The 23,046-nt window shown below is 37.4% G+C and overlaps 1 protein-coding gene across 29 annotated transcripts in view; it reads right to left on the bottom strand.

Annotated features, from left to right (window-relative positions):
* GABPB1 (GA binding protein transcription factor subunit beta 1) overlaps positions 1–23,046 on the bottom strand; it is a 75,571-nt gene that overhangs the window by 30,173 nt on the left and 22,352 nt on the right. For 15 of the 29 annotated variants that reach the window (XM_084970610.1, XM_013993008.3, XM_084970613.1 and 12 more), the window contains exon 2: positions 2,996–3,103. In XM_084970610.1, the coding sequence (XP_084826736.1) occupies positions 2,996–3,103 (108 nt within the window). Of the gene's footprint in view, positions 1–2,995; positions 3,104–12,825; positions 12,958–16,322; positions 17,203–23,046 lie in introns of those variants that run through there. The other 14 variants (XM_084970614.1, XM_021095701.2, XM_084970616.1 and 11 more) reach the window with 6 other exon arrangements.

Raw genomic sequence — 23,046 nt, 5'->3', positions numbered from 1 at the left:
TTTTTTTTTCCTGTCTTTTTTTAAGGCTGCACCCGTGGCATATGGATGTTCCCAGGCTAGGGGTCAAATCAGAGCTGCAGCTGCCTGCCTATGCCATAGCCACAGCAATACAGATCCGAGCCATGTCTGCAAACTACACCACAGCTCACTGTAATGCCAGATTCTTAACCCACTGAGCAAGGCCAGGAATAGAACCCACATACTCATGGATACTAGTAGGGTTCGTTACCACTGAGTCACCACAGGAACTCCGATACTAATCCTTCCTAAAATCTTTTTGTCTTTTTTTTTTCCAGGATTCACATATATGCATACTTCTATTTAATTGAGGTATAGTTAAGTTACAATATTATATTAGTTTCAGGTGTACAGCACAGTGATTCCATATTTTTATAGATTATACTCCACAGAAATTTATTACAAAATAATGGCTATAATTCCTTGTGCTATACAATATATCCTTGTTGCTTATCTATTTTATACACAGTAGTTTGTATCTCTTAATCCCATACTCCTATTTTGTCCCTCCCTTCTTTCCTCTCCCCACTGGTAACCACTAGTTTGTTTTCAGTATCTGTGAGTCCAGTTTCTGTTTTGCTATATACAATTTTAAAAATTTTTTAGATTCCACAAATAAGTAGCATCATACAGTATTTTTCTTTCTCTGACCTATTTTACTAAGCATAATACTCTCCAGATCCATCTACATTGCTGCAAATGGCAGAATTTCATTCTTTTTTGTAGCTGAGTAATACTCCTCTCTCCCCTCTCCCCCACACCCACGTGTTTGTGTGTGTGCGTGTGTATGTACACATCTTCTTTATCCATCTGTTTGTTGATGGACACTTGGGTTGCACAGATATGAAACAGGGCTTCTATGAACATTGGGGCGCATGTATCTTTTCAAATTACAGTTTTCATTTTTTTCAGATATATGCCTAGGAATGAAACTGCTGGATCATATGGTAGTTCTATTTTTAGTTCTATGTGGACCCTCCATACCATTTTCCATAGTGGCTGTACCAATTTACATTCCCACCAATATGCACAAGGGTTCCCTTTTCTCCACATCCTTGCCAACATTTCTTATTTGTAGACATTTTGATGATAATCATTTTGACAGGTGTGAGGTGATTATATCATTTTGAAGGCTCTTTTTGTCTTGATACACTATAGGATCACTATGATGTATCTAGATATAGATTGTTTTATTACTATTTTATTGATCCTGCTGGAAATTGCTGGGCTATTTGAATCTGTCAGCTACCAATTTTCATCAGTCTTGGAAAAATCAAAACCATTATCTTTTAAAATGATTTCATCCCTATTCTCACTCTCCTGGTAGATTTATGATTACATATATTTTAAGACTTTCTCACACAGTAGCCTTCATGACTCCTGACATCTTTTATATTTTCTATCTATTTTTCTCTGTCTGCACTCTGGACAACTTTTCTTCTCTTTTAGTTTGTTAATTTTCTCTTCAACTGTCCCTAATCCACTATTAAAATCTATCTGACTCCTTATAGGTGTGCCTTTGTTGTCCACTATTTCAGTGGGTTATTGTCCAAGTTGCCTTGTGTCTCTATGTGTTCAGTTATTTTTGACTCTTCATTTCCCTTGGAATTTAATTTGTGGATAAGAAGCCTGGGATGAAGATAGGTTCATCCTGAAAGGATATTCATTTGCTTGTGTCAGAAATCTGGGGTAATCTCTAATCCAATGATCACTTTAAATTCACTTTTCAGTTCATAGTTGTGCACGAAACACAAGTATTTATGAGATCAGGCCACAACTGTGTGCAAAAGATGACTTTAGACTCCAAATTCTCATCAACAAATTTTTTTCCTCTCTCCATCTGGTACCTTGGTTCAAGCCAATTCATTTTCCTTGAAGTACCCTAAAAACAGAGGTAGGATCAAGTAGGAGGAGAGAGGGGCTATTTCTGCTTTACTCTTAGAGTGAAGGTACATCTCTTTGAGATTCCAGAACTATGGGGAAAGGATCTCCTAGGAGACTTCTCTCTACAAGCAGTTTTCAGTAACTTATGCCAGGGAGGTGGAAAAACCAACAGGCAAATTTACAGAGTTTAGCAAATGTTCTAAGGGTGAAATTTCTCTGGGTTCTGGCCTTCACTTAGTTTTGCAGGTTGAAAATCCTTTACTTTATAATTCATCAGTGCCCTTAAGTTGATTTTTTTTTAATATTTAGTCAAAAAAATCTTTATCTTTTAAAGACAGATGCTGAAATATATGGATGAAATAAAATGGTTCCTTAAATTTGTTTTAAAATAATATAATACAAAGAATGTAAATGGGGTTATAGAGGAAACAAGATGCATCATGATTTGATAACTTTTAAAGCTGGATAAAAGGTATGCAGGGGTTGATACAGGTTTGAAATTTTTCATACTAAAAAAAGTTGTTTTGTTTTGAATGAAAAAAAAAATATATGACGGGGAGGACATGGAACAAGTAAGCCAAAAACAAAATCAAAACTCTAGAATTTTTAGTTGTTACCAGTGGAGGAGTTAATCTAGACTCCTAACCCTCCATGTTCCCAAAACTATCTTTTATTTACTTGCGGAATTAAGTAGAATTGTGATTTTTGTCTTCTTCACAACTGCCTTCTGTAGTTACTAAGAAGAACTCTTTCCCATTCCTTTCTTCTTTCTGGGTTACACATTTACAATAGTTTTACAAGTATCAATTGAAATGCAAATAAATATCCTTTTCTTTTTAGAATCAATTATAACATTAACTCCAAATTTGTTGTTTTCTAAATTATAAATTCTACCTGTGCTATTTATAAGGCTTTTAAATTAAATCCAAAGTGGCTACATTTTACATTCATCCTGCATTAGTGAACTCCATCGTTTAAAAGAAAAGTTAATTTTTCACCACTTACAGTAAGCACAATACTGACTAAACTTTTCACTGGAAAAACTCAAAAATGAGAAGAAGAAAAATCCCACAACATTAAAATCATTCTTTACCCAGTCTGTAGTAAAAGGAGCTCCATTAGCCATCAAAATACGAACTTCATCATCTTGACCTGCTCGTGCTGCTTCTAAAAGCTTCTTTCCCAAATCTACCAGGGACATCTAAACAAAACATAGATGAATTTAACATCTCCATTTATATGTTATGACATAACTTTTTTCCCTTCTATCTTTATTAATAAGTCAATTTTCAATTATTCACAGAGTGGTGTATTATTAACCTGAAACTACAGCTCATACAAAAAATTTACATTTGAATTTCGGAAATAGATTTTTCTTTCCTAAATTAATCTTATTACCTAGGATAATAAGATTAATCTGAATTCTCCAAACATAGCTGGTAAAAGATAGAAGAGGTAAGTGGTACAGAAAGCTGTCTAAAATTAAAAACTGGAAACTGTTTTCACTGGAGGAGTTGTAGCAATAGAGTTTTTCACAAATGTAAGTAGAAATAAGGTAAATATATTGTCCTTTTTAAATAGTATTCATACTAAATAAACCTACTGTGACTTTTTTCTAACAGTAAATGTGCTCAGAATTTGAAAATAAGTATTTTTATTTATTTTATAATTATTATTTTTTTAAGGTCCTACCCATGGCATATGGACATTCCCAGGCCAGGGACTGAATCCAAACCACAGCTGTGCCCCAGGCCACATCTGTGGCAACACCAGATCCTTTAACTTACTGCACTGGGAAGGGGAATGAACCCACGCCTCTCAAGCCGCTGCAGTTGGATTCTTAACCCACTGTGCCACAGTGGGAACTCCCAGAAATAAGTATTTTTAACATGTACAGGCAATGCACATGGAAGTTCTTTCAGAAAAGGCACAATTCCTTTCAAAGAAAATAATGAAAAGAGAGTCTAATTGTATTATCAATAGAGTATGTATCTCACTAAGAACCTAGAAAGTAAGTCTGCCTAGTATCTTGAATACAAGAAATCTGAAAAGACTACCATAGCAGCCTAGGGTGTGTGTGTTTGGTGGGGGCGGGGGTGGGTGTCCTGAAAAAGAAATATTGAAATATGTGTTAGGGAAAGATCATGATAGGAGCACCTGTGGGAAGAAAGATTTGAATGTCTCAGAAATGCTCAAATTCAAGGGATGACAGTTCTAGAAGAAAGTTGTCAAATCCAGAAAGACCATTCAATGTATTATATGGAATCTGGAGGAAACACAAACAGGTAGAATTTGAAGCTCGTAGGAAAGGGAAGATATGGAAAGCCTGAAATTTACACCAGAAAAAATGTACCTGGGGTGCTAATTTGTCTTAAAAAGTGAATACTCTTTGAGTCAAGGGGAAATAAACTATAAGAGAAGAATGTCAGGTTGATTAGCGTATCCCAATCTGGTATGAATACGTATTACTCAAGGAGAGGGACGGTGACAGACAGAGCTTAGGGAGGTTACTTATAACAGAAAAGGACAGGATACATCACATAATTAGAGGTGTTACGAAATCTAAAAGGGTTGATCAGAGGTTGATAAAAGATGTCCCCGCAAGAACCCAAGTTTGTGCTTAAATTACTGTATTTTTTTATAGTACATTCCCCAACACACACAAAAAAAACAAACATAAAGAATCACCGGGAATAGATGTTAATATTGGGAGGCTAACACAATGACAAGGTGAGATGTTTATGTCCAGGCATTCATCACTAGACAAGAGAGAATTTCTTAGAGTTGTTCTATTTGTAAGGATACAAATAATTCATAATATATCCTATAGTGAAGAATGAGAAAAACAATCACACGCACTTGTGGGTTTTATGGGGGGATGGAGGGTTATATGCTTTTTTGTGACATTCACAACATTTTCACCCTTGAATTTCTGATTTCCTTTCCTTTTTCCTCCCATTCTCTGATTTGCACCATGATGGAGTCACTGGAATTCAAAATACTCCTTCATCTCACTAAAAGCTCTATGATCAAAAGACATTACTGTTCTCTAATGAAAGATTTTCCCTAGGGAATACATTCCAGATGGATATGTATTAACATCCTATTCAATAAGCAAAGAATCTGCAATAGTAATTTCCTACTAAAGGCAGGATAAGGGGAAAAACAAATGACTTCTACAGAAGTACAGTAAAATCTAAACTGGTCATACTGACAAATATAGTGTCTATACTATGGATGACCAAAATTTAATATTAATCTGGTTTTACAACAAAGTTAAGTCTTTCCTCCAAATATACATTGTTAAATATGTCTTACACAGCAATATAAAATCATTTTGCATTCATTCAACAGATGGTTTAGACATCTGGATATCTTTTATAAGGTGATGGTTTAGGGCTCTTCCTCATTCATTTATTTATTTAATTTAGGGCCACACCTGTGACATAAGGAGGTTCCCAGGCCAGGGGTCAAATCGGAGCTGCAGCTGCTGGCCTACATCACAGCCACAGCAATGCAGGATCTGAGCCATGTCTGCAACCTACACCACAGCTCATCACAACCCCAGATCCTTAACCCACTGAGTGAGGCCAGGGACCAAACCCACATCCTCACGGATACTAGTCAGGTCCATTACCTCTGAGCCACAACAGGAACTCTTCTTCCTCATTCTTTAGAAATTGGGTTTTCTTCCTGTTTCTTAAAGATTTGTAAGCATTCTTACATACATTTCAGATATGAGTTCTTTGTCAGATATAAAATATTATACCTCCTTCTACAACCCTGATTTCTTGACTCTCCATCCCATGTTCTTTCCTTCACAACACATACTATCTTCTACAAGTAGATAAATGTCGTCTCATAAAAATATATAAAAATCAAACTAAAATCAAAGACAGCATAAAAATTAATGTAAGAAACTTTTTTTTTTTTTTTTTTTTTGCTTTTTAGGGCTTTAGGTGTGGCATATGAAAGTTCCTAGGCTAGGGGTCGAATGGAAGCTGCAGCTGCTGGCCTACACCACAGCCACGGCAACACCACATATCCAAGCCACATCTGCGACCTACACCACACCTCATGGCAATGCCGGATCCTTAACTCACCGATACGGCCAGGATAGAACCAGCATCCTCATGACTACCAGGTGGGTTTGTTACTGCTCAGTTACAGCAGGAACTCCAAAAAACATTAATATTTTAATTATTTAAAAAGTCTGACTCCACTTCCTGTTGTGGATCAGCAGCACAGCTTGTAGATGTGGCTCAGATCTGGTGTTGCCATAGCTGTGGTGTAGGTGGGCAGCTGCAGCTTCCATTTGACCCCTAGCCAGGGAACTTTCATATGCCACAGGTTCAGCCCTTAAAAAAAAGAGGAAAAAAAAAGAAAGAGTCTGACTCAAAATTAATAGAGAAAAAAATAAACTCCAAGTACTAAACAGCTCAATAGTCAAAGGGTATGACTACATACTTTCCAAAAGAAAAAACATAATTCACAAGAGTAAAAACGTTCAGCATGAGTGATGCTCAAAAAATGTGAATTAAATAATTTTTAAAGTCAATTTGCTAATATTTAACAAGTTACAAAAATGTTCAAGCCTAATTAAATGACGCCACTTACGAAGACCCAACCTTAAGGAAAAACGACAATATACTGAAACAGATAAGAAATATATACGTGTATGTTTTTATAATGTGAACAAACTAAAGGTAGAAAAATAGTTAAATTGTGGAATCTTACCAGAATAGGAGGTAGTAATTTAAAATAATAGTTTTGAAGTTATGTAGTAACATAAAAAAGTTAGGCCATGTTAAGTGAAAAGATACAAAACTAATTTTTGAATGTCAAAATAATGCACATACAAACAAAATACTGAAAGTATTAACAATTGTTAGGGTGGTATGATTATGGGAAAATTTGCCTCCATTTCACAAAGTTTCTACAATATTTTATTATTTTCCTAATTTTTTTTTTTTTTTTCCTCTTTAGGCCACACCTGTAGCATATGGAAGTTCCCAGGCTAGGGGTCAAATCAGAACTGGAGCTGCCAGCACTGGCCACCGCTACAGCAAGAACAGATCCTTAACCCACTGAGCAAGGCCAGGGATCAAACCCACATCCTCATGGATACTAGTCAGGTGTGTTACTGCTGAGCCACAGCAGGAATTCCTATCTTCCTAATTTAAAATGTGGGGGGTTTTTTTGTTTTTTTGTTTTTTTTGGCTTTTTAGGGCTGAACCCATGGCATGTGGGGGTTCCCAGACTAGGGGTCGAACTGGAGCTACAGCTGCCCGCCTACACCACAGCCACAGCAACATGGGATCCAAGCCATGTCTGTGACCTACACCACAGCTCACGGCAATGCCAGATCCTTAACCCACTGAGCGAGGCCAGGGATCGAACCTGCAACCTCATGGTTCCTAGCTGGATTCCTTTTGCTGCGCCACCATGGGCACTCCTAAAACAGCAAATCTACTGATATGCTTATAAGAACTGAAACAAAACAATAATGCATTTGACCAAATCAACTTCTGCCACAATTCTGCAATTTTCTTATTTAAAACATATTTAAGGACCTAAGATGCTTCAGTTACTGTAGTTTTCAAATTCCACAAGCAACATAGGTGTGTAGTAGATTAATGGAGCTAGATACTTCTAAATCTGCAATTCTCAGTGGTAGCAGTACTGCCCCCTAGAGGGTCCTTGGGCTATATACAGAGGAATTTTGGTGGGGATGAAGGCTTTACAAGCAATTAAAGGGTAAGTGCCAGGGATATTAAAGGTCTGGCAATGCAGGGAATAATCTGGTATGGCAAAGAATTGTCACATCTCTGGATGACTCTCAAAGGTCCCACTGAATATGTCTAAGACTAGAACTTAATTAATAAGTACACAAAATATATTCTCCAATAGTATTAATGCACCTCCAATTTTCTAGAACATGATCATGCTATAAATCTTTGTTTTATTCAGAACTTTACTAAGAGTTTTTTTTTTTTACCATTTTGGAAAATCATTTCACCAATGCCAATGCTACTTGGGTATCTGAATCACCAATATAACACTGTATAATCAGCTTTCACAGCTATCACAGTCACAGTGATTCTATGTACTGGTGCAAGCATTTGACTACCTCTTGTTTCATCTAGTGTAATCTACTACAGTACTTAAATACTAAGATATACATTTTACTGTAGTTTCTTTCTTTCTACTTATCCTTTATATTATAATTAGGGCATCATAACGATTTTTAGAAATACACAGACAAATAATATTAACTATGAATTTTCATTTCAAGTTAGCAGAATGGGCAATACAAAATATTTACTATATCAGAATTCCCATTGTGGCACAGCAGAAAAGAATCCAACTAAGAACCATGAGGTTGCAAGTTCGATACCAGGCCTCGCTCAGTGGGTTAAGGATCCGGCATTGCCATGAGCTGTGGTGTAGGTTGCAGACACGGCTTGGATCCTACGTTGCTGTGGCTGTGGTGTAGGCTGGCAGCTACATCTCTGATTGGACTCCTAGCCTGGGAACCTCCATATGGTGCAGGTGCGAACCTAAAAAGCCAAAAAAAAAAAAAAAATATATATATATATATATATATAGTTATAAAAAGGAACAGTGGTTCTAACATTGAAAAACTAATGAAAGAAAATACATGTGAGATCAAGTAAGACCAAAATCATAGATGCTCTAATTTTCTTGTCAAGATAATTAGTAAAAAATGACAAAAATACCAAAATGTAGGAGTCCTGTTATGGCTCAGTGGTAACAAGCCAAACTAGTATCCTTGATTCAATTCGATCTCTGGCCACTCAGTGGGTTAAGGATCCGGCATTGTGATGAGCTGTGGTTTAGGTCAGATCTGGCATTGCTGTGGCTGCTGTGTAGCGGCAGCTTGAAGTTCCAATTGGACTCCTAGCCTGGGAACTTCCATATGCTGCAGGTGAGGCCCTAAAAAGACAGAAAAAAATATACAGTAATTTCACTCCTGATTCTCGCAGGATAGGAACCATGAACATCACAGTAGGATGATTCTGACCCTTAGAGGAATTCAGTTGCATTAGGACAACAGAATTGACTGCTGGGACCACAGCTCCAGGTTGAGTCCTCAGTTTACTTAGTTATCTATATAGTTAATCCTCAGAGATACTGTTAGATTTAAATAAAATCAATTAAAGGCTTAGCAGTAAAGGTAGCTTTTTTGTGTAGCAAATAATTTTTCCACAAGCAAATGGAGAAGCCTAAAATTCAATTGAATAAGTTTTAATGAATGTTAAAAATCTTACTGAAAACATATTATGTGTATGCTACATTATGTGTAAGGTACTGAATTCCACCTAGGTGGTTTTGTTTTTTGTTTGGGCGGGGGGGTTGGCTTTTTAGGGCTACAGGTGATGCATATGGAAGTTCCCAGGCTAAGGGGTAAAACTGGAGCTGCAACTGCCAGACTATGCCACAGCTGCAAAGTCAGATCTGGACCACGTCTGCAACCTACAGCACAGCTCATGGCAACACAGCTCAGCCTTAACACACTGAGTGGGGCCAGGGATCAAAGCTGCATTCTCATGAATACTAGCTGGGTTCACTTCTGCTAAGCCACCATGGGAACTGATGCCATCCAGTTTGATACTCCCTTTTTCTTGAGAAGAAAAACCACTGTAATAAATTCCATCTTTAATTACTTTATTACTTCTTTAAAAATCTTATAATCTAATGTAAACCATTTTTTAGTGGGGTCTTTTTGTCTCTTTAAGGCTGCACCCTCAGCATATGGAGCTTGCCAGGCTAGGGGTCAAATTGGAGTGTCAGTGGCGGCCTACACCACAGCCACAGCAACACAGGATCCAAGCCACGTCTGCAACCTACACCACAGCTCACCGCAATGCCAGATCCTCTTTTTTTTTTTTGTCCTTTTAGGGCCGCACCTATGGCATATGGAGGTTCCCAGGCTAGGGGTCTAGTTGGAGCTACAGCTGCCAGCCTACGCCAGGGCCACAGCAACGCCAGATCCAAGCCACATCTGCGACCTACACCACAGCTCATGGCAAAGCCAGATCCTTAACCCACTGAGCAAGGCCAGAGATCAAACCCGCAACCTCATGGGTCCTAGTCGGATTCGTTTCCACTGAGCCACGAAGGGAACTCCTACTATAAACCATTTTAAAACTTCAATTAAAATGTACTTTAATAAGAGCTATAGAGAAACTTCAAAATATCTATGAACTAGCTTTTACTTAAAAGTACACGCTGAGAGGGCCATCTAGTGGTAACAGGAATTACAACCAATAATTACATTTGTAGCCCTTCAAGTCTATTTTGTTTTGACTTTCTATAATCCATAGTTCATAAAGCTATTGTGAGAAGTACAGCATTTACTGGACATGAAAACTCTTTATAAAACTATAAAGTACTAGCTTCCATGTGAACTGTTACTAGCACTCAAAAAAGAATATAAAAACACTTAGAAAATTCAAGCCTACTATAATATACTCAAATAGTAAACTGTCTCATTAAAATTCTTAGAATAAAATTTGCGATATCACTCCTATGCCCAGTGAGTACAATTATAAATCCAATAAAATTCTTCTGAAGTTCTTCATCAAGTTTAGCACTGTGTATGCATCAAAAGCTTTTAAAGTGTTCAGTCTTTGACCTAGTAATTCCACCCATATAAATCACGAGAACATAAATAATAATATTAATAGTAATGTTACTAGAAACACAAAGATATTTGAATCACAAATATATCAATAGTACCATTACTTAAAATAGGAAAAAAATGAAATGCTGTACAAACAAGTAAATTAAAATAGATCACAATAGTATATCATAGCATTTTATTTACATTTTTTACATCTTATTATAGAAAAATTTGCAAATATATAAAATAGACACAATAATACAATGAAACTCCACATAGCCACCACTTAGCTTAGGTATCAATTATTTCCAGTCCATATCCCACCCACACTCAAAAATACCAGACAATGTAATAGGGAAGAACAAACCTGACTCCATATTGGATCTGTTTCTTTTACTTTAACCTTTGTTATTCTATGGCTTCTGCTACAAGTTAGGAATGTTGTGACAGCCTGAAATATACAGGATAGCCCATCCTCAAGGCTCTGACCTTTAAAGGTAAAACAGCTTTCCATTCATAGAGAGATAAAAAGTTGCAGAACAGAGAATAACATTTGTCTTGTTGGAGGTTTAAAGGAATATCACCATCTGACCTATCTGGACAGATTCAAGAGCAAAGGATTTTGAAACTGAGAAGTTTGCAACAACCAACCAGATGCCCTGCCTTTGTAATATAAAAGAAGCCTGAATTCTAACTCAGTAAAATCGTTCTCTGGGACACTAATCTACCATCTTCTTGGTCTGTTGGCTTTCCAAAAAAAGTCACTATTCCTTGCCCCAGTAAATCTCCTAAGAATAGAGTAAAAGTTTTCTCTTTTTTGAGATGGGTAAATGATGTATATAAGAAATCTCCGCAAAAGAAAAGGCTAGACAATTTTTCAGAGGGGAAAAAATACACAAGAAAGGAACTTTAATCCCAATATACATGTATATGACATGGATCAGCAGAGAATAATAGTTTCAGGGCTGCAGTAACCAGTGAAAACTAATCCAAGCAAAAATTTTGAGAGTTCCCATCGTGGCTCAAAGGTTAAAGAACCCGACTAGCATCCATGAGGACTTGGGTTCAATCCCTGGCCTCGATTAATGGATTAAAGATCCAGCGTTACTGTGAGCTGTGGTGTAGGTCACAGACGCGGCTCAGATCCCACATTGCTTTGGCTCTGGTGTAGGCCACTAGCTAAAGCTCTGATTGGACCCCCAACCTGGGAACCTCCATATGCTGCAGGTGCAGCCCTAAAAAAGACAAAAAAAAAAAAATTGGTGTAATTCTATTGAGATAATGAATGGCAAGGAAAATATTCATGGGGAGGTTTAAGAGAACTAAAGCTTCAGGGCGTTTCCATCGTGGCTCAGCAGTAACAAATCCAACTAGGATCCATGAGGACGCAGATTCGATCCCTGGCCTCGCTCAGTGGATTAAAGATCCAGCGTTGCCCTGAGCTGTTGTGTAGGTGGCAGACAAGGCTCAGATCTGGTGTTGCTGTGGCTGTGGGGTAGGCTGGCAGCTACAGCTCCAATTAGACCCCCTAGATTGGGGACTTCCATATGCCACGGGTGTGGCCCTAAAAAGCAAAAAAAAAAGAGAGAAAGAACTAAAGCTTCATCTTCATAAGTAGGAAGCCAAAAATATCTAAAATAGAAAAATCAAGAAATAGCATAAGCTTGTGATTTAGAAATATGAAAGGAAGTACTAAGGAAAAAAAAATAAAACATAAAATAGATGACTGTGGGAAAGATGGTTCTGAAATGGGAAGAGATGACACAATGGACTGCAGGGTTTTTTACCACAAACCTTGTATTTTTTACTTTTTCTACAATGTACATGTACATTTTCATAAAAATAAAATTACAATAAACAAATTTATGTCCACTGTACATAAAAAATATATAGTTCAAAGTCAAAGTCATCCCCATAACTTCCTATGTTCTTACTCCTCAGAAGTCACCATTATTTAAATGTTCAGTGTGTATTTCTCCTGATCTTTTCTATGCATGTAGAAACACATGTACATACAATGCCTATTTTTCTTTTTAAACAAACAGCAAACAAAAACCAAAAAAAGGATATTATATTGTTTTGCAACTTGCTTTTTTTCCACTTAACAGGAGTCCTCTTGTTTTCTCAGTGACATCTTTCTATGTCAGTACACACTGACCTAAACATTCTTTTTTTAGTGGCTGCACAATATTACAGGGTGTAGTAGATAGGCTGAATAATACTCCCCAAATATATCTAGATCCTAATTCCCAGAATCTGTGAATATGTTAACCTACCTGGAAAAAGGGACTTTGCAGATGTGATTAATTAACTTAAGGCTCTTGAGATAGGAAGATTATCTGGATTGTCCAGGTGATCCTAATGTAATCACAAGGGTCTTTATAAGAAGGAAGCAGGAAGGTCAGAGCCTGAGGGAAGGAAGCAGAGATGAGAGAAAGAGAAATCTGAAGACGCTATAGTTGAAGATGGAGGGGGTCACCAGTTAAGAAATGCAGGTAGTCTTTACAAATTAGAAAAGGAAAGAAAATGGAAAAGGCTCTAGAGCCCACAGCCCTGCTGAAATCTTTTTTTTTTTTTAATTAATTAACTTTATTTTTTTGGCCACTCCCATGGCATGCCGAAATTCCTGGGCCACAGACCGAAACTGTGCTACAGCAGTGACCCAAACCACAGCAGTGGTGACACTGGATCCTTAACCTACTGTGCCACCAGGGAACTCCTTTCTTTAAAAATGTATTTATGGGAGTTCCCATTGTGGCTTAATGGGTTAAGAACCCGACTAATGTCCATTACGATGCAAGTTCCATCCCTGGCCTTGCTCGGTGGGTTAAAGCATCCAGCATTGCTGTGGCTGGGGTATAGGCTTGTAGCTACAGCTCTGATTTGACCCCTAGCCCCTTCCATATGCTACAGTTGTGGCCCTAAAAAGGAAAATAAATAAAATTTTAAAATTTATTTATAAAATCTTAATTTTACATCTTCTGACCTTCAGAACTGTAAATTAATACATTTGTGTTGGTTTAAGGCACTAGGTTTGTGATGATTTTTTACAGCAAGTAGGAAACTATTATTACACTATAGACAAAGTATAAGCATACTAATCATTTTATCTTATTTTAATTTTTCATTTTTACAAACAGTGCTATAACACACATTCGAGATACACTTGGATTAGCATTTTTATGGAAATTATTCTTAGTTTAATTGCTAGTTTTTTAAAATTACATTTTAATTATAATAGATACTGCCAAATTAAATTATCTACCAAAAAACTATACCAATCTACACTCCTACTCTCAGTGTTTAAGAATGACTGTTTCTCCATAAGGTTCCCCACTCCCTTAAGAAATTTGATCCCAGGTCCAGAACTTCCTAAAGTCAAGGCCAAGCATCCAGTGAAATCATACTCACAAAACTGATGAGAAAACTTCATTCCAGAATAACTTTCTTCAGGAACCATGACCTGAGGAAATTCCACTACCACAGCAGGAGAGCAAGACTTAAGACTAAAGTACAAGACACAACTCTTTACCATTTTTAAAGCATCTATTAAAAGGACATTCTGGAGTTCCTGTTGTGGCAGAGCAGAAATGAATCTGACTAGGAACCATGAGGTGACAGGTTCAATCTCTGGCCTCGATCAGTGGGTTAAGGATCTGGCGTTGCAGTGACCTGTAGTGTAGGCCTGCAGGTGTAGCTCCAATTTGACTCCTAGCCTGGGAACTTTCATATGCCGTGGGTGTGGCCCTAAAAAGACAAAATTAATTAATTAATTAATTAAAAATTAAAAAAAAAAATAAAAGGACATTCTGCACCCAACTGGGAGTCAAGGAGAAAATGCCCTTCTTGGATTCTCCCAGGACATTTTTCACTCACTTTATCAGTGAAAGTCTGCTTAAAACCCTGTGCCCTGTGTGTTCATATTAAGTTTCATAGAGGGAGCATTCCTTCTCAGGGAAACTTTCCCTTCTTTAATGCCTACCTATTCTATCCAAAACATGGGCCCTCATTTGACCCACCAACTCACCAATTATTAAATGAAAATAATTCCTAACATTTATACAATAAACAGAATCTAAGAATTTTACATATATTAACTCAATCAATCTCACAATATATAAAGCAGAAATTATTATCATCATCATTTTACAGATGAGGAAACCAAGGCACAGATCACACTGCTTAAGGTCAGACTGCTAGTGGGGATTTGAACCAAGGAAGTCTGGCTCCAAAGTGAAGGCACATGGTCATTACGCTATACCTCTGGTCTGATCCTCCTAGTAACCATAGCCCAGATGTCCCCACCGGTGGCAGGCGCTTCTACTGCTACTTTCTGACCTAAACACTAACCACTATCTCTACCCACCTGATTCTATTTCCCACTGAACATAGAGGTGGAACAACAAAACTCGCCACCAAATTATACTCTGTCATACACTGGTCACACATGGTTCATGTTTATATGTCTTATCTAAATTATAAAATGCTTGGAGGTGAGGATGGCAGCTGAAGGAATCAACAGGCTTCCTTTTCTTCTCTGCTTAAATACTGGCAGTTCCTCAGTGTTTCATTTTTCAGCTGTCTTCTTCTTTCTCTACATTATCTTCTCTGGCAGATTTTATCTTTGTTAGCTATGATTACCTGATGATTTCCAAATCTATCTTCAATCCTAGCCTCTATCTAGAGCACTCGACCCAAGTATTCAATTCCATAGACACCTTTACCTGCAGATCCCAAGGCACTTCAAAATCCAAACTGTTCAAGTACTGGCTTGTTCCCTAGGGTCACAAACTTCAGAGTTGTCTTTGACTCCTCCTCCTTCCCCAAACCCCGCAACTGTAATTAATCAAGACCTGTCACTTATATCTCCTAAATCCCTCTCAAATTCCTCTACCTCTTTCCACTGATATGGAGTAGGCCTTCGAAAAATATTGTTGACTGGGTTTTCTCCTCTGCCACAATCTTTGCCCAGGCTTCCACCCTTTCTTTCTTAGAGCACCTCTAAATGAGCGTCTCTGCCTCAGCACTGCCTTGCCATAATTTATTCACCACTCTGCTACCAAACTTCTTAATCATTCTTGAAAAGAAATCAAGTTCCTCCTCAGTTAACTCAGATTAAGTCAAATTCTTTGCCATGAGATATAAAGCCTTTCACATTTGGCATCTGCTACTGTTGCCCCTTCTCCCCCACCTTACCACTCACCACTTCTCACAATGAATTCCATGCTCCAGACAATATGCGATAATAGGCTCTTTTTCTCTTTTGGACATCTATACACAACACTGACTTTGCCAAAAAAAAAAAAAAATACATATATATAAATATTATTCTCTCCATACCTCCCCAAAATTTGCCATATTTATTCCTACCTGTTCTTCAGAATTCAGTTTATCTCCACAGAGATTTCCCTGATGGCCCCAAAACTAACACAAGTATTCCTTCTGTGTGTTCTTCTGGCATCCTAAATTTATCTCTATCAGGGCATTTATCAAGCCACATTAAACATGCCCATTTACTTGGCTACAGCTTGTCACTATGCCTGGACTGTGGTGCCTGGTAAATGCTCAGTTAAGTATTCTTTCACTGAGTAAAAAAAACATGCTTGCCACACTGTACAAACTCCAGAAATACTTGGGATAACTAATAAAGTCGCAACATTTGGCTTTTTAAATGGAAATTAACCTGACAGCTTCACAAATTCTAGGAAATAAATTTATCAATAGCATGCTCAGTGAATACCTATCAGCCTTATTGTAATTAAAGTCCTCTTACGTGAATGAGATGGGAACTTGTCTGGATATTCTCCTTTTTTACTGGCAGCAACTTAAATTGACAGATTTGATCCAACATTATCTGATGTCAGTCCGATGCTGCTGAGTCAAAGGGGAAAACTGTGAAGGTAATCAGTAAGTATGGATAATGGCTTTGTCTGGGATCCTCAGAATCATTCTTGGACCTACTAAATTAGTAATCTGGACAGGAAACCAGAACTTATCTAATAATCGGCAACAAGACTGTGAAGCAAAATCAGTTCAGGGTCATCCTCAATGACAGCAGAGCAAATCAGTACCAAACTGAGTTCAAAGGTTTCAACTCAGTTTATTCTAGAACTGAGTTGTCCAATATAGTAGCCACCAGCCATAAGAGGCCTACTGAGCATTGGAATGTGTTTAGCCCAAATGTAAAATATCTCATTAATAGTTTTTATACTGATTACATGTTGAAATTGTAATATTTTGGATATATGGGGTTAAATAAAATATATTAAGTTTACCTGTTTTTATTTTTTAATATGACTACTAGAAAACTTTAAATATGTGGTCCACAGTATATTCCTATTGGACAAAGCTGTTCTAGAACCACTAGTCAAAACTTCTTAAAGGGACCCACTTGACAGTTTGCAAAAGTTGCAACATTTTAAAATAAGGAAGAGGGGAATTCCCCTCGTGGCGCAGCAGAAATGAATCGGACTAGGAACCATGAGGTTGCAGGTTCAATCCCTGGCCTCACTCAGTGGGTTAAGAATCCAGCGTTGCCATGAGCTGTGGGTCGCAGATGCAGCTTGGATCCTGTGTTGCTGTGGCTCTGGTGAAGGCCAGAGGCCATGGCTCCTATTAGACCCCTAGCCTGAAAAAAAAAAAAAAAAAAAAAAGGAAGGGTAATGGGAGAAACAGACTATTAATATGCACAAACTTCCAGTTAAAAGATAAATGAGTCATGGGTATGAAATGGACAGTGGGGAATATAGTCGATTAATAATTAATATCTTTGGTGATAGATGGTAACTAGACTTACTGTGGTGATAATTTTTGTAATGTATAGAAATATCAAATCACCATGTTGTGCGCCAAGATACTACCATAGTGTTATAGGTTAATTACACTTCAAGGACAAATAAACCATCTCATAGAAAGAGAGAAGATTTGTGGTTACCAGAGGCAGGAGAATTGGATCAAAGTAATCAAGAGATACATACTTACACCTATAAGATAAGTACTAGGGATATAATGTACAACATGATTAATAAACACTGATATATATTACATATAAAAGTTGTTAAAAGAGTAAATCCTAAGAGTTCTCATCACAAGAAAAAACGTTTTTCTTTTATTCTGTGTATATATGAGATGATGGATGTTCACTAAATTTACTGTGGAAATCATCTCATCATGTATGAGTCAAATCATTATGCTGTACACCTTAAATTTATATGATGCTACATATCAATTATATCTCAATAAAACTGGAAAAATAAATATAAGCATATATATTCAAATACATGTATATAAATATTCATATATATATATATATATATATATAGAGAGAGAGAGAGAGAGAGAGGCATTCTTTTAGAAAAACTGCTTCTGTGGAATTACCCCTATTAAGATACTGGACAGACTTTTCCTCTAAAAATATGAGGACATGGCCTTTGTCCCCATAAGACTTCACAAAGTGATTTGCAGGTGAAGGCATATACAGATTCCACTAAGTTCTCCTCATCTTTGCAACCCATTGTCCCTTTATCCCATTCAACTACTAGTCTCTCTTAAATCACCTGTATTTATCCCAGAAGAGACTGAGGCTTGAAAAGAATATGTGCAGAGGATGAAGATAGGCTAGAACTCTATTAGACCTGGACCAGGAGTAGATGGTTTCGAATTAACCAAGAAAGTATAACTTACCTGTCCACTGTACGGTGAAACCAACAAACTGCTGGATGTTTTAAGTTACAACAGTGAACCATCAATATCTTGCCCAATAATAAGAATGAATACACTTCAATCTTTCCTAAGATTTCTCTCATATTCATCACTTCCTCTCCACTACCTCTAGTCTTACACACTCATTGTCTCATACTTTAAAACATCACAATAGCCTCTTAGCTGACCCAACTCTAGTTTCTCCATCCAGCTGCCAGGGACTTTCCCTAAAATATAATTTCATTCAATTTAAACATTTCTATATGTGAGTCTCTACATAGTACCTACCCTCGAAAAATTCCCCATCTAGTAGGGAAGGCATACATTTCATGACCCCTTTGTCTAAAATTCTCAACAGTAAAATCATTTTGAAGAAAAATTTATCAATATCTAGTAGAGTTGAAGATGCACCTACCCTTTGATCCAGGGATTCCACTGCTAAGACACTATCGTATTTCCTTGTATGCTCTACAACATGTATACAAGGAAAGGGACATGTAGTTATGTCGTGAGCCACACGGGAAGTCCAAGGAAAGGAACATGTATGCAAGGGGAGGAACATGTATAAGACCATCTATAGAAACACTATTTGTAATAGAAAAAAAGATACTACAAACAACTTAAGTGTCCATCAACAGAAAAATACTTAAGTTTTTATAATGAAAAATTTCAAATATAGAAAAATATATGTAATGCCTAATGAGTGTGTGTGTGTCTGTGTGTGTATGTAAACACACCCATATGCCCAACCCAGAGTCTTTTTTTTTTTTATTTTTAGGGCCACACTTACAGCACATGAAGTTCCCAGGCTAGGGGTCAAATTGGAGCTGCAGCTGCTGGCCTCCACCACAGCCACAGAAACGACAGATCCAAGCTGCATCTATGACCTACACTGCAGCTTATAGCAACACCAGATCCTTAATCCACTGAGTGAGGCCAGGGATCGAACCCACATTCTCAGGGACACTAGTCAGGTTCTTAACCCACTGAGCCACAATGGGAACTCCCACATCACCCACATTCTAAATTAACAGTCAATACCCTTGCTTCATTCTACTCCTTTCTAACAATTGTACATTACAAAAAAAAAAAAAAAAAAAAAAAAAAAAGGAGTTACCATCATGGCGCAGTGGTTAATGAATCCAACTAGGAACCATGAGTTTTGGGTTCAATCCCTGGCCTTGCTCAGTGGGTTAAGGATCCGGCGTTGCCATGAGCTGTGGTGTAGGTCGCAGACATGGCTCGGATTCCAAGTTGCTGTGGCTCTGGCATAGGCTGGCATCTACAGCTCTGACTGGACCCCTAGCCTGGAAACCTCCATATGCCACAGGAAGCAGCCGTAGAAAAGGCAAAAAGACAAAAAAAAAAAATAAAAATAAATAAATAATTTAAAAAAAATTGTACATTACAATTGACACACTATGCATTTCATTGTTACATCTCTCAATTAGTTTTATTCTAGTTCAATTTTCCTTTCCCCTATATACCCAACCTGTTTTTCTCCCTGGACATTGAATGACCAGTTTATCTGTATCTCATATTCTGAATATTTCTAACTGCTTCTTCAAAGTAGTATTTAATTTTTTTCATCTTCCATATTTCTTTATAAACTGAAAGTCTTAAAAGTCTGATCATTATGGCAAGAGGGGCATATGAGAGTAGTGGCAGCAGTTTCTTCCTGAGATAAATTTCTTTTCTGCAAAATTAAGCAGAGGTGGTTTCTGGTGCTTAAGAACTTACTCTGACTGTTCCTAGTGATCCAAGGGAGATGCAATGGCAAGTATAAGGGCTCTGAGCTACAATGAAGCTAGGTAATGAATACATGGTGTTTACTACACTCTTTCTTTTCCTTTTATATACTTAAAGTTTTCACATATTTTTTTAAAAATTACCCTCCTTCTAAGAGTTCCTGTTGTGGCTCAGCAGTAATGAACCTGAATAGAATCCATGAGGATACAGGCTCAATCCCTGGTCTCACTCAGTGGGTTAGGGATCCGGCATTGCCATGAGCAGCAGTGTAGGTCAAAGAAAAGGCTGGGATCCCACATTCCTGTGGTTATGGTGTAGGCTAGCAGCTACAGCTCGATTCAACCCCTAGCCTGGGAACTTGCATATGCTGTGGGTGCAGCCCTAAAAAAAAAAAAAAAATGCCCTCCTTCTAGATCAGAACCTTAGAACCTAGAGTCCCACTTATCCCTTCCACTACTGCCTTGTTTTTTTAATCCATACTTTTACTGTTTTATACAGTAAATACTAATTTTCATTTTCTAAATATACATCACTTTACTTTTCAGCCCTTCACACATTTTATTCCTACCAAGTGCAATTCATTCAGCCTGATGTATATCCTTTGGAACTGGATTAATATGGTATATATGACCATTTAAATTAACTTTTAAAAATTCACTTCCTTAATCACACAAGCCACATTTCAAGTGTTCAATAGTTTTATGTAACTTGTGATTACAATACTGGAAACATAAAGAATATTCCTATCATTACAGCAAATTTCTACTGACAGTGTTGGTTTAAATTTATCTTTAATGAATGTTGGTAACAATCTAGTTTTGCTTAAAATATCTTTATTTCACCATTCTTCTTTTACTGTGTATAAAATTCTAGGTTGACAGGTTTTCTTTGTTTTGTTTTGTTTTCAGGGCCACGCCCACGGCATATGGAAGTTCCCAGCTAGGGGTCAAATCAGAGCTGTAGCCGCCAGCCTACACCACAGCCACAGCAATGTCAGATCTGAGCCACATTTGTGACCTACACCAAAGCTCACAGCCAACACCAGATCCTTAACCTACTGAGCAAGGCCAGGGATCAAACCTGCAACCTCATGGTTCCTAGTCAGATTCATTTCTGCTGATGCATGACGGGAATGCCCAGGTTTTTTCATTTCATATTGTGGACATCATTTCACTACCTTTTTATTTTCATTGTTGCTATTGAGAGTCATCTGTTAGCCTATTCTTTCTACTCTGATGGTTATCTTTTTTTTCTCCAGCTACGTTCAAGATTTTTCTCTTTTTTAAAATTATTTTTAAAGTTTTTTATTTTTTATTAGCGTTGATTTACAATGTTGTGCCCATTTCTGCTGCATAGCAAAGTGACCCAGTCATTCATATATATATGAATATGAATGCATATATATATGCATACATACACACACAAAGATTTTTCTTTACGCCACTGATTTTCTGAAATTTCATTATGGTGTGTCTGGGTGTGGATTTACTTCCATCCTAATTAGGATTCACTGGGATTCTCAGATCCTGGTTTGGTATCTTCCATTGTTTCTGGAAAACATCAGCCTTCACCTCTTTAAATGCCCCATTTCCTCTGTCCTCTTCTTCTGGAATACCTATTAAGACCTTCTTAATATACCCTCCATCTCTCTTACTCTGTCTCCCATATTTTCCATCTTTTTGCCCCTAAGCTACCTCTTGGATAATGCTATCTGATCTATATTCCATTTCAATAATTTTCCTGATGTGTCCAATCTGCTACAAATTGCACCAAGTTTTTAATTCACTTATTCTATTATTTTTTTATTTTTTAATTTTAAATATTAAACTGAAGTTGATTTACACACTCTATTTATTTCTAGCAGTTGTATCTGTTTTTTTCAAATCCACAATACCACTTTTTTTTTTCCTGTTTCCTGTCTTCAAGTTTTTTATTTCTGTAAACATAATAATCATGGCTATTTTATCATGCATCTTCTAATTCTAACATATGCTTTCTTCTAATTCTAACCTATGATGCTTCTGACAATCTTTTTCCACTGTCCATTGTTTCTACTGGTTCTTGCCCATGCTTCCTTGTCTCCTTGTATATCTGGTTGTCTCTGACTACACATCCTTCAAAAATTATTTGTAGGGAGGCCTAAGATAAAGCAGCATTCCTCAAAGAAACATTTACATTTGCTTCTGCTAAGAACCTGAGAGACACTACCAGTCAGAGATCAACCTAAATTAAGTCATGACTGGGGGTTCCCTTACCTAGCTAGGCTGTGAACACAATTTTGTAGAGTTTTGTTTCCTTTCTATTTTTTCTCATGTTCTGCTCAGAACCAAGACATCTAGTCCTAAAGTCCCTAGATACTTGGTAGGGAGGTAGGCAATACAAGGGGTGTCAGGGGTTAGTTCTGGCTCTTCCTGCCCCCTCAGGTGTAGACATATGTAGTTCAAGTATAACAAAGAAGGATCTCTTATAGGACTACCTGTCCACATGTTGGGTAGGCCCAGAATCAATTTCTGTCCATCTAACCCCACAAGGCTGATAAACAGAAACTTAAATTTATTGATATTAGCAAACATATTCAGGGCAAAAGTGGCTTCAGTTCTCTAGGCAGTCTTTCTTGGTTTATATTTGCTTCAAGAATTTCCACTATCAGTTCAGGGGATTAAGATGGCAAAACAGAAGGAATGGCACTCACCTTCTCTCATAAAAACAACAAAGTTACAACCAAATGCTGAACAACCTTCAACCAAATGGACTGGAAACTTCCTTTCATTTTTTTTTTCCCCTCTTTTTATCTTTTCAGGGCCATACCTGAAGCATATCAAGGTTCCCAGGCTAGGGCTCTAATCAAAGCTGTTGCTGCCAGCCTATAACAGAGCCACAGCAACCCTAGATCCAAGTCACGTCTGCGACCTACACCACAGCTCACAGCAATGCCAGATCCTTAACCCACTGAGCAAGGCCAGGGATTGAACCCACAACCTCATGGTTCCTAGTCAGATAGGTTTCCGCTGCACCATGATGGTAACTCCCTGGACTGGAAACTTTCA

The sequence above is a fragment of the Sus scrofa genome, chromosome 1 (assembly GCF_054392235.1).
Source record: "Sus scrofa isolate SSC_HxYL_T2T_F1_AM1 chromosome 1, Sscrofa_HxYL_maternal_Yorkshire_Landrace_v2.0, whole genome shotgun sequence".
NCBI lineage: Eukaryota > Metazoa > Chordata > Mammalia > Artiodactyla > Suidae > Sus > Sus scrofa.
The sequence above is the reverse complement of the archived record's forward strand: the minus strand, read 5'-3'. Positions and strand labels throughout refer to the sequence as shown.